We start from the raw sequence: 13,367 nt of genomic DNA, 5'->3' as shown, positions 1-13,367 counted from the left end.
GTATTACTCCTAAGTACTTGAATTTGGAAACTGATTCAAATGAGTTTTTATAAAGAATTACTCTATTGACTATTACCTAACACTTGGATTCAGCCTGTAAGAATATATTTAGTTTTCTCCTTGCTAGCTTCCAAACCTCTCTCTTTAGCTGCTTTTAAAAATATTTTAGCAGTATTCTTAATTGTATTTATATCATCCCCTAGTAAGTCTGCATCATCTGCATATGCAAACAACTCAGTCAGACCATTTAATTGTAGTCCTTCATTAGTTTCTTTTACCTTCCAAACAGCATATTCTAAGGCAAAATTAAAGAGCAATGGAGATAATGCATCTCTCTATTTTAACTCATCATGAATTGTAAATTTGTCACACATACCCATGCAAATTTTACTTTCTGTTTCATTTTTGGATATTTTTATCATATTAACAAGCTTCTTAGGTATTCCAAACTCGAGTAATATATTATATAATTTATCTCTTTTAACAGAATCATATGCTTTTCTAAAATGAATGAATACTTGATGGATATTTCATTATATTAATTAATTAATTAATTATTAATACTAACCTTGTCTTTAAAATTAAAATAAAATGATATAAATACAATACGCTCAATTAACTTTCTAATAAAAATATTTAGAATTGAGATGCATCTGAAGTTTGATTGCTGGATGTTGCCTCTGGTTTGCAGGATTGGAATAATTATGACTACTTTCCATAATTTAGGGTATATCCCACTTAACAGGAACATATTTAAAATGCAACACAAAATAGGAGCAAGTAAATTACTGCATTCCTTGAATTCCTAAATTATTTTGGGTATCAGTTCATGAAGTAGCCACGGTAGCTCAGTCGTTAGGTTGTCTGACTACCATGTGAGAGACCCGGGTTCGATCCCAGCGAGGGAGAACCAAGATATTTTCCACCTGTTCAAGCGACTCTGGTGCCCACCCAGTGTCATATAAAGTGGGTACCTGAAGGAAACTCTGGGAAGTAAATGTTACCAGGGGCATGGTGCTGATAACACAACCCCCCCCCCCTTCGGCTGTGAACAAGTAAGTGTGGGGCCCTAATCCCACACACCCTATACACCTTCATGGCATGGTGCATAGAACAGGGAAGCACTTTGCTTTTTTACTCTTTTTTCAGTTCATGAAAACCAAGATTTCATTTTCATCAATAACTGAAGGATATATTGGTATGTTAGACCAGTCTTTATTTGTAAAATTTAGTCCGGAAGGAAGAAAAAATTTCTTTTCAATTATATTACAAAATGTATCAACAATCTCTTGCTTATCTATTAAAATCTTATTGATTGATTGAGTTTATGTTTTAAGTCCAGTAACAGGAATCAGGATACATGAATCACTGAATGTTGAAGGTTTCACTTTTCTTTTCCAAAATGAACAATAAACATTAATTTAGATCATTTTAATAATCAAATCTATCTTCCTTTAATAATTTTCCAGTAGACACAAATTTGGAAAACAATGAAATGTTCTTTGTCTTTAAATATTTATAATAATATTCCTTCTTTTCATTAGCAATCATTTTATTTGAGTGGTGAGCCATCAGATAGATGGTTGTGCTTGTATAATTAGAATATATATATTTAAGAAAATGACTTTCGTTCTGCACTACTCCTTACACTGGTCAATGTTCAGTATGCATCATTATACCATAACATGTCAAATTCTGTGCAAATAAATATACTTCGGCAATATTTCCATGCAAAAGTAAATTATTGCAAAACAACAACCACATAGCACATATCAGGTAACCTCCGGTTTATTCACATGCTTCACTACTATTAAAGTTCTGTGAATTGTTGGATTCATTCATTTCTTCATTTAAAATTGGATATGAATAGCAGCAGTTACTTTTACTTGGGGATATTTTAATTTTGGTGTATGTATTAGCCCCTTCCAATAAATCAATCCTCCAAGCATAGATTATTTTTTTATTATTATTATTATTATTATTATTTTGGCTTTTCTGGAGCATTGTTCATACTCTTGGTATCACACTGGTAAAACAGTTAAGTTTTGTGTTTTATTTTTATTTTTCAGGATGGTTCTAAATTAAGCTGATGTTACCAATTTCTGCAGTAATTTTTTAAGAAAATGAAAAGAAAAACACAAGTAACAATTATTTGATAATTTCTCATTTTTCCATTTGTTTTGTTTTCCTGTTTCTGCATTAAATGTGCTCATTTATGTCTCAAGAAATTTAGATTGTTGCATCAAGAGTTGCGGCCCAGAAGGAATCCATTATTGAATTTTAATGTAATACACTGCATACCACAAATATTTTTACTGAGGCTGTAATTATATTAACTAGAGTAGACATATTATAAAATGAGAAAGTAAAAATATATGGTGAGGTTGAAGTAAAAAGGAATTGCATTTTATTTAACTTTTCTAAATATTAATACTAGACACAAGGTATTTATCTTTCAGTCTTCAATTGAACCACGCCTACCAATGGGAATTCTAGGTGCTATGGGGATTATAGGAGGTTCGTCTGTTCTCTTGCTGCCTGAAACATCCAGGAGACCTCTTCTGGAAACGATTGAGCAAGGCGAAGAATGGGCAAGGTGAGCATTTTCAACAATTCGATTGAAGTTTTAAAAAGTAGTTAATCGCCAGGCTTCTTAATGGTCCACTAACCCATATATTCTAATGGGTTCTATTTGGTTCCATAACAGGACTGGAACCATTTTCCTAGCACAATTTAAATTCGGCCCAAGTTCATTCCAATATGGAACTTGGACTACAGTTAAATTGATCTGGAAGAAAGTATTCCTGAGCCATATTTAAATTGATCTGGAAAAAGGGTTTCTGGACCATATTTAAGTTCATCATGTCATAACTATCTTTCCTTCATGCCTTGAAAACCTGATTATAGATTTTAAAATTTTACAAAGAATATTAAAATTCAAAAACATGAAAGAAATTAAGAAAGAGTTCAGTCAATTTGAATGTTACCAGTTGGTTTACATTCTATTCAAATATGGTATAAAACACACAAGCTATGACATCTCTAATGGATATGGTGATCATATGTCCTGTTTTCACCAGGACAATCCCGTTTCAGAAGCATGTCCCAGTTGTCCCATTGATATTATTAGAAAACACTATTTGTCCCGTTTTATAAAAGTCTAGGAGTTAGCTTGAAAACCAAATCTAAATTTGAGAAACATTTCATGCTAAAATAAATGTTGATGAGATTTTAAATTAGCATCATGGCCATCGAGAATGTTCGAGCAGACTGTTTTATTGCTTTGTGTGTGTTCCGTTATTTGTAGAGAAATGAATAAGCATGGTCAAGAACCTCTGGTTGGCAAATTGACGTCGGTCTTATGTTGGGCCAACGGAGGTTGCTTACATTTGCCCAACCATGGGAAAGTGAGTCAAAATTAGTTTTAAAAAACAACTTTCTCATGCTAAGGTGCGTCGAATGACATGGGTACCTGGGGCAAACCCTGGGGGGTAAAGGCGGTCAGGGGCGTGATGCTGATCACATCACCCCCACTCATGACCACATCAAGAAAGTGTGAGCCATTATCCCCACACCCCATGTACGCCTTCATGGCATGGTACTAAGCACAGGGGAGCACTTTACCTTTTTTACCTTTTTCATGCTAAGGCAACTTTCAAGAGTATACTGTAAATTCTAGAGTTTAAAACAAGTGAAATGTAACAGTCTATCTTTTCGAATATTTCAGTCAGAGCACATATTGGAAATATAATATTTTGTTAATGAAAGTAGAAGCTATTTTCAACTTGAAGTCACTCACCAGTCCTTTGTCAGCCGCCATGGATGAAAGATGAGTTTGGAATTGTTATTGTTTGTCTGTTTAGCTGTAGCAAACAACATTCTCACAGGTATTACTGTGAAGGTATTACTGGGAAGGTGGTTAAGCAATATTATGTGCAGACTGAATTCCATGAAAGGTGGAAAACTAAGTAAACTCTAGAAGGTTTTTGTGCTACTACTGGAAGGTATGGTGCTTTGAAAACAATAATACCATGTGACTGGGAAAGTGCTGTGATTTTTTTTTTTTCACAAATAATTTGTACTATTGTTAACATTTGACCTCACAATAAATTATGTATGTATCAGAACACAAACCTATCTATACTTTAGTTTTCAATACGTTGGTACATTTTGTATGTTTGTTTCCATTTAATGTAGCCTACACAGAATTTTGTGTAAGCAAAAGTGTCAAAAGTGAGCTAATATGGGCCAGTTTGAACTGAATTCATGTTTGTGTTATGCACTTCAAGGCGAATGCCTACAAAAAGATATCTGGAGCTCAGGTTCAGGTTCATGAAATAGTATTTTCTGTTGGCAATCTTATAAACTAAGTTCAGCACCATATAAAAAAACTTAATAAAATTTAAAATTCTTTACAAACCCAACATACATTAGATACTTCCTAACCCCACACAGCTCACATCAAACATGCATATCCAGTGGTGGCGAGGGGGGGGGAGCAGTTGCCCCCCCCCCCACTTTTTGTCACTTTTGCCCCCGCTCTATGCCAAACCTTATATACTGTCTTATGACCCCCAGTTTTGGCACCTTGCCCCTCTGGTTTTGGAACCCAATCGCCACCACTGTGCATATCAATATTTCAAGTCTTTTACGAGTATTTGGAAATAATATGTGTTCAGGTGAAATACATGATCATTATCCTATTACAGTTGAGATTGTGTTACAAGTAACTCAGTTCTGTGTAATTCTGTTTTGTACGTAAATTACTGTAGGTCCCGGCAAAATATAATTTAAAAACGTGTTAAATAATCCTCATTTGTACGTAATGCATTTATATGTAATTCGGTGTTATACATACTAATTTTCATAAAATACAGTTTATTTGTACATAGCCAAGCTACAAATGTGACAGTTTTCAGTTGCTACTGGTCGGTCATTGAAAACAGAAAGAGGAAAAGTTACAGGCTTGACCAGAAAGTAAAGTTTATACGGGAAGTGGACGTTAATCCACACAAAACTAAAACTGAAATAGCTGCATATTTAGGGAAATGTACTGTATCTGCCCCCCTCCCAGTTTTGGCACCTTGCCCCCCCCCCTTTGCACAGTCATTAGTAAAAGAAATGCTATTATAGATGTTCTTTTAAATTGGGTTGTAAGACTAATAAAACTATAGTGTCTACTGTAGCATTTCAGTACACTAATAAAGTTACAAATGTAATGTATTTAAGTATCAAACTTTTAGATTTGTTAATTTACCGCTTTATGACAGAAATAACCTGTATTAAAAATATCTTGTTCCTTAAAATAGATACCATTACAGTATTTTAATATTGGTATCTAAATCTGATTTGTAAGTAATTCTCAATTATACCTATCATTTTCTCTTCACCTTGAGACACATATAACTCAGGTTCAACTGTAATATTTTATATATTCCAGGGACCAAAAATCGAAGAAAAGAAGAAGCAATGGAAATGCAAATGTCTCTCCAGTAATTTGAAGCTCCAAAATGATTTTAAATGTCATTGGGAATAAGGAATTTAGATCTATAGAAAATTCAACCACACTTTTGCCACAAAAAATGCAATATTTTTGGAAATTTCCAGAAATCACTTTTTTGTTGTTGTTGTTGTTACAAGTGGAACTACTAAAATACTTTATGAAATATTCAAAAAAATATTATGTACAGCCTCACAATTAACAAAGCAAGAATTATTGGAAACATATATTATTACTAGATCTTCAAAGAAGTAATCTAGCTTTATTAGATTTTCGAAATATGCTGTTACTTGTTTCCTTTTTGTTGTTGTTGTTGTTGCAATTCTGATATAAATACACGTTTAAATTGTTGCTATGCTTATCCCAATTTAAGCAATTAACATCAAATTATTGATTTTGAATTTGAATAAAATATTTGCCATGAATAACTTTTCACTGTCCAAGTGGTTATTTGTAGTGGCATCTAAGTAATTGATGCACATGTTTCTTTGTTCAGTGATTTTTTTTTAACTTTTTGTTTAGAAAACAGTGACTGATAATATAATAGATACTTTGAAATTCAATCTAAAACTAGATTGAAAAACTCTTCCTTACAGCCCCTCTAATTGAAATCATAAATTTGGAACATTGTCATTTTGATCTATTGGTGTCTGTATATAGTTTAAGAGGAAAATTATTTATAAACCAACAAAGAAAAACATTTGAGAACTTTCTTTTTATTTTAGCATAATTCATAGTAAACATATAAGTACAAAATAATTTTTTTGAAATTAGAAAAAAAACAACTGAATATTCACTACTGAGACATAATATTAAAGTTTCATGAATATATTGTAACATCTACCTCAAGTTCAGAGAAAATCATTGATTATGAATGTAACTTTAAAAGCCTTAGATGAAAATGGTCGTTGTATTTGAAAGCTTTAACATATTCTTTTAATTTTACTATATACTACAAAGTCCATAACAATCTTTAGGAGGTTTGCTGAAAGCTATGCAAACAAAACATGCTGAAAACTACAATTATTATTTGTGTATTTGACCCTAAATGATGCATATACTCATTAAAGGTGAAGTTCAACAATATAATGTTTGCAATTTCCCTTGTTTAGCAATGAGGTATAAATGCCAACTTATATTTCTTTGTGTGTGAAGGATAGGAAGGCTTTATGAACTTCTGCTCTTTCTTGTCAATTATACACATATACTCCAATCCTCAGTCTGTATTGTGTGATATTTGTATTCAATCACTAATAAAATCCAACCATGAACTGTATGTTCTTGTGTGTATTTTTTGTACACACAATGATGTAAATATAAAACATTGAACAGTGCTGACAAAACAAAACAAAATTCAGGGTGAGGTTTCATGAAATAGTAAATATAATAAATCAATCTGTACCTTTGCATTCAGTTTTTCAAGATACACATGATTTCAACAATTTCTTTAGTTTATTTCATTTTGGGGAGTTATTAAAATACATAGTTAATTTAAAATTTAGAGTACCTTGAAAATGTTGTGGTTTTCATGTTAAGTGCAGGAATATATTAAACTTGTTTGTTGCCCAGACACACTTACATATAAGTCATTCAATACTTCAGTTAATAATTTACACTACTTTTCTGCTTGTATAAATTTGTAGATATAATTGTATATCTTCTTGTTGAATATGAAATCTGGCATACATGTATTAAATGTTGTTTTTAATAAATATATTTTTCATAAAGTTTTTTTTAATCCTTACATGTAGCAATGATATTACAATATATGGTGATTAGAGTGATAAAAATGCCAATTTCATTGTATAATTACATCTATTACATATTATTGTATTTGTTATAGTATTAGTTATAAAAACTAATATCCATTTATTCATTCTTGTATTTTGGACCCTTTAAGCCATTTTTTGTTTGTGGAGTTTTTCATTCTTGCAATATACAATATTGTTTAACATAAACATATCCTTACTTATGTTTTTAACTTATCTCACAGAAGTTATAGTATGTCTAGTAAGACAAAAGATAAGTTCTTCCCTTTACTATCGCATTTTACATTTTCTTATAAATGTTAACATACCATACCCTAGTCGAACATCTGGATTCAGCACCAAACTTGTCAAATTTTATTGGATAGTGTGTTTTTAATTTCTGCAAAGTTTTGTATACCTCTGTTACAATTTGGGTATGCTGAATGTCTGTACTTTCCCAACTACATTCACGTCTCTTATTGTTTGTTAGTCTAATTTTTGCATATGTGATTGATGAGCATTGAAAAAATGGACCACATAGAGTGGAGTGTAAAATGGCTTCATAATTCTTGTTATTTATGTGACTGTATTGCATTGAATACAAAAGCAGATCAAACGAACAACAGTGTGTGGACTACGGACATACTGCTAACCCCATGTCAGTAGGATGCGGTACCCCCTCGGGTCTTGATACATGCCTCGATTCGATGTGGAATTGAGTCGTAGGGGCTTTGTATCCTCTCCCGAGGCAAGTCGACCCACAGCCGTTGTAACTGGTCCTCGATATCTTGCGAATTGGCACTGGGTCGGAGTTGATGTCTGAGCTGATAATTTACATGTTCTATAGAGGACAGATCAGGGGATCTTACTGGCCAGGGTAGAACCTCAACAGTTGCAGGCAGTCCCATAGACACATGTACCATGTGCGGACGAGCATTGTCATGTTGAAAGACTGTATCAGGATGCTCTCTCAAGAGGGGTAACACATGAGGATGCATGATGTCCATGACGTAGCACTGTGCTGTCAGAATCTCCAGAACCACTACCAGAGGTGATTTGAAGTCATACTCAGTGACTCCCCACACCATGATGGCAGGGGTTATGCCGGTGTGTCTCTCCACAACATTGGCAGGATGTGTCCTCTCCACTCGGTGCCACCATACTCGCATACGGTGGTCATCCGTGGTAATGCAGAACTGAGATTCATCGCTGCACATGATGCAATGCCACTCATCACTGTCGTCAGCAATCCATGCCTCCTGGTTACGGCAACACTCCAAACACAGCCGTTTCTGTTCTGGTGTTAATGGCAGCAGGAATAAGTGACATGTAACAGTGTTTCTTTTCGAATATTTCAGTCACATCTGCGTCTGCTATCCAGACACACGTACAGGACTCTACAACACCCTGTGCCATCCTGCAATGGTACGTTTTTGCATTTGGCTAACTGTTGGCCAACCATTTTCAGTGTGGTTGGCCCAACGTTGAGCCAACCACTTTTGGTTACTTGGGTTGTCTGATGTGACATCTTACAACAATCACATGCATAAACCTAGCCTTAAACTGCTGCACCACTACACAGATGCAGCAAGAATGTTATTACTCTTTTGGCTCAATTTACCTTATTCAATGTAGCAATGCACATGAAGGGTATTTTTTTATCCCTCCTGGTGTAAAACTGGATTTTCACAGGTTAACGTATGTTTACAATGACACTGAGCTGTTCTAAATCAAGATGAATCTAGTGAATAATATCACAAGAGAGTGAAACAGGAATCTGGATGGGAAGAAGTTACAGAAATTTGACCAAGTGTATTGTCCCAACCTCAGTTTTCTGCTACAAGACTGCAATTGTTTACAAAGCAATATGATGTCTAGACCCTAATGCATCTACAAATCACATGTCAGATGCAGGGTGTCTACAATGTCTTTATACATATTTTGTGGAAAATTATTGGTTGGATGGTTCAAAAATAGGCAAAATAACACGAGAGTTCAAAAAATTATGCTCCAAACCCCAGGTTAAAAAACAATTGAAGTAATTTATTAGAACTGAACATTTGGATACATTTTGGGTTGAAAGCCTCCCCAGTGGTGCAGTGGTAACATTCTCACATTGTAATCTAGCCATCCCAGTTCAATACTCAGTGGAGAAACATAGTGGTTTGGATTCCATTTTAAACTGTAGGTTCACTCCTGATTAGTCTTACTGTGCATAAAGTGGACTTGAAACACAAACTCAATACACAATGCACATTTTGGGTTGAGATTTTAGAGAATCAGTTCAAGCAGCTGAAACATCTAATTAAAATTGTTTTGCTCTTTATCCATGGAAATTCAAACTTGGAAAGTGTATTGTCTATCAATGCAGTGTATCTGGCAGAAAATATTCAAGAAGCTCAGTCATTAGGGCATCTGACTACCATGCGAGAGACCCAGATTCGATCCCCGGTGGGGGAGAACCAGGACTTTTTCAACCTATTCAAGCGGCTCCCACCCAGCATCGTATAAAGTGTATACCTGGAGGAAACTCTGGGGGCTAAAGGCTGATCATATCACCCCCAGCTCAGCCAAGATCAAGAAAGCGTGGGGGGCCCCTAACCTACATATATGCCTAACCCCGCCTAACCCCTATATGCCTACAAGGCATGGTGAAGCACAGGGGAGCACTTTACTTTTACTTTTTACTTTACACTAGCTGCAAGGAAAATTTCTAGGGGTAGAACAGAGAATATGAAAGTTTCCAAAAACGTGATGTGTGTAATAAGAAATGCACATGTATGTTTCTCAGAAGCATCTAACATGTGCCACAGAGAAGAATTCAAAAGAAGATGTTGGATGTGAAAGTGGTAACAGAGCTTGAAACCAGGGGTGATTCCTCCATGTAGGAAGTGAGGAACTTCCTACAGTTCATTTATACTTGCTTCCAGTTCTCTGTGTTTTTGGAGTTTAATAATAATGCACATTATAAAATTATGAGCACAATGTACATACAATTGACTAGGTTAGCTACAGTCAAGAGTTGACTGCTGTTGTTCGTTCCAGCCGCAACCCAAAGACGACGGATACATGGTCTTTGCTGCCCTGCCTGAGGAACCTCGCTGGTGGCACTACAAACAAAAGGGTGAGGAGGGGAAGGGGCAGGGGGATGGTTGAGTTTTTTAAAGCTCCAGCAAGGAAGCATTGTGGGTTTCCTCAATCAGTGATGCCAAACCAGCAAAATGGTACTAAACATAGTAGAGTTTGATTTTGTTGGCACCTAGTACCCTGCTTTTGGCATGCATAACGGTAATATCTAGCATAATCTGCAAACGTGAGTCTTAGAGAGATGGAACTCTAATTCGAAGCAATATGTTTTCAGGTAATAAAAAAAAATATGTCCAAATTTTATTTATACTTCACCAGTGTATATATTTCAAATAAAAGGGAGTATGCCTGCATGGTAACAAGCTTTTTACAACCATGGCACGATCCATCCACTATCTTTTCTTTATCCTGCCCAATTTTGTTCATGAGAAAATTTTATGGCAGAAAGGTTGCGATAAACAAACAATTTTCTTAAACAGTTTCAAGTTCTATGCTGACTTCATTTCGTTTCCTGAGCCATTGTACACAATTTTTTGAGCAAATTAACACTAGTACATAACTGTAGTGAATAATAAGTAATAAGTATCGCAAGTTTGAAACTCGAAAACTAGATGCATAATTGAACTTAAAACTACAGTTATCCGAAAAAGTTATAATAAATCCTAGCACAATTTTTCGAGTTTAAGCAGCACTTTTTAGTAACATCAATCCACATTAATGTAGGTTCACATTAAAATATTTCATAGTTTGAAAGTGGGCAAGGGCCCCTTGCCCTACCTTGTGCATGGACCTGCAGCTAACATTCTAAATGAAATGGTTAGTACAAACGATATGTGCGAATGTAATTGAACACACTTTTCAAACCTTCCTCCGATTACCATATCTTCTTCCTACATCCCAAAAAAGTCATGAGTTGCAAGTCATGATTGAAGCAAGAAAGCAAGCATAATGGAAGATGCACAATAAGAATTCAACAGGATGAAATACAAAAGTTAGAAAAGTAGACTACTATTCTCACTGATCTGTTTTGATTTACTAATTATGTTGTTTTATCTCTGGGTGTGAACATGCGAAGGTAAGGATGTCGAAACGACCCTTACTAATAGAAACATGTATCACACATCGTTGGAAAGGATATGAATCAAGGATTCCAGAAATGTAGGATATAGGGTGAGGAAACAATTGGAAGTGGTTAAAAACCTAGTATTAAGTTTGCGGAAGCTCCATTATAAATGAAACATAATGAGCCTAATTAACCTGCAGATGTAAGGCTAGATGCCTAATTTGTTATTTTAGGCTTGTTGGTTTTAGTTATCTTTGCATAAATAATACATTTATAGTGTATTTATGCTAAGAGGACCAAACCTAACAGACCCTCCTCCTTCCTTCTTCTTTGAGTGGCACACACCGCCTATGAGCGATTTCTTGCCAGGGGTCCTATTTGGTTTGTTATGAGAAAGTTTGTTTACATTCCAAATGTCTGTTTGTTTATGTTACAATGTTGTTTTTTCGTGCAAAGCTGTACAGTATCCACATGACATCAGACCGCGGCTCGTAGAGTAGAGTCGAAAGGGACATTGGAAATGGAATACCCACACGGTGTAACTGTTTGTATAGTGTATTGCGATGTTGTTGTCGAATTGGGCATTGTAAGAACAAATGTGTGATTGATTGAATAGGTTCTCCACACGGACAGGAAGTTGCAGGCACGATATATGAATTGGGATGTATAACGACGTGACCTGTACGCATTCGCATGGTAAACACTAAAACTGCACGGGGTAGGTTAATGTGTTGAAACCAAGGGCGTTTATTGCCGACTTGTGCATGCCATCTATATGTATTGGTATTGAGGAGTTGCTGGGTACACCAATCGTCCCATTGTTGTTCTAGTTTGATTTTTACCCGTGGGAGGAGGTCAGTGTACGGCAGGCGCATCGGGGTAACAGTTTCTTTCGTTCTTGCTTGTTTGGCCATTACATCAACGCGATCTTGATATTTATTGAGGTCACTGTGGGCACGAATATATGTGAAGGTCGCTGACAGACCCTGCTGTTGAAGTTCTAACATGATTCGGAGAATTAGATAAGGGAATACCGTTAATTTATATGCTGCCCGACCTGTTCGTGCTAGCGTTTGAAGTACGCTCAATGCGTCCGTAAGAATTAACGAATGATCGATTCGGAACTGCAGGGCGAATTGTAATGCTTTATAGATAGCATAACATTCCGCCGAGAATATTGACATATCGGATGGGAGGGAAAATTGTCGGGTGATGTTATGAGATGGTACGTAAAAAGCACATCCCACACCGTCTGCAGACTTCGATCCGTCAGTATAAATAAAGGTTGATGTGGGCCACAAGTCTCTATAATTTTCATGTCGACCATGATCTTCATATTGTATCTCTACTCGGGGTTCTGTGGGAATATTCAGTTGATATACAAGCGGGTCCGGATGGGTAAAAGTTTGTTGGTAAGCGTCAGGGTCAATATTATAGCATTGTAAGAAAAAAAAACGTTTAGTGGGGGGAGGGGGGGTCGGGAGGCCAAACCATTGTCGTTGAATCGCAAATGTTTTATTAAACTGGTGATCGTGTCGCGCCCACGATTTAAACAAATATTGCACAGTGAGTTTGATGCGTCTGTGGGATAAAGAAGATTCATTGCTTTCTAAATATACACTAACATTGGGACTAGACGGCATGAGTCCTAGACATGTACGTAAGGCTCGTCGTTGTAATACGTCGATAGACGTAAGAAGTTTTGAATTGGCTCCACCATAGGCTGGTGCTGCATAATCAAATAATGCACGAAAACAATTTTTATAAAATAATAACATTGTATGGGGGTGTCCTCCCCACCTGGTCGTGGAAATACAGCGGAGTAAATTAACAATTTTTAGACCCTTTTCCTTGAGATATTGTAGATGCCTTGTCCAATTCAGTTTCCTATCAAAGTATACCCCCAGGTATTTGACATTGTCGACTACTGGAATGTGCTGTATTTCTGTGATATTGTTAGGGTAACTGC

The 13,367-nt window shown here is 35.7% G+C and overlaps 1 protein-coding gene across 2 annotated transcripts in view; it reads left to right on the top strand.

Moving 5' to 3' along the window:
- LOC145994955 (organic cation transporter protein-like) overlaps positions 1-7,184 on the top strand; it is a 206,130-nt gene extending 198,946 nt beyond the window's left edge. For both annotated transcript variants that reach the window (XM_083131483.1, XM_083131485.1), the window contains exons 11-12: positions 2,460-2,596; positions 5,441-7,184. In XM_083131483.1, coding sequence (XP_082987609.1) covers positions 2,460-2,596; positions 5,441-5,501 — 198 coding nt within the window. In that variant the 3' untranslated portion in view covers positions 5,502-7,184. The remainder of the gene's footprint in view (positions 1-2,459; positions 2,597-5,440) is intronic.
- Positions 7,185-13,367: the final 6,183 nt, after the last annotated feature.

The sequence above is a fragment of the Lepisma saccharinum genome, chromosome 11 (genome assembly GCF_977018435.1).
Source record: "Lepisma saccharinum chromosome 11, izLepSacc3.1, whole genome shotgun sequence".
Lineage (NCBI taxonomy): Eukaryota > Metazoa > Arthropoda > Insecta > Zygentoma > Lepismatidae > Lepisma > Lepisma saccharinum.
This window is presented reverse-complemented; position numbering and strand designations above follow the sequence as displayed.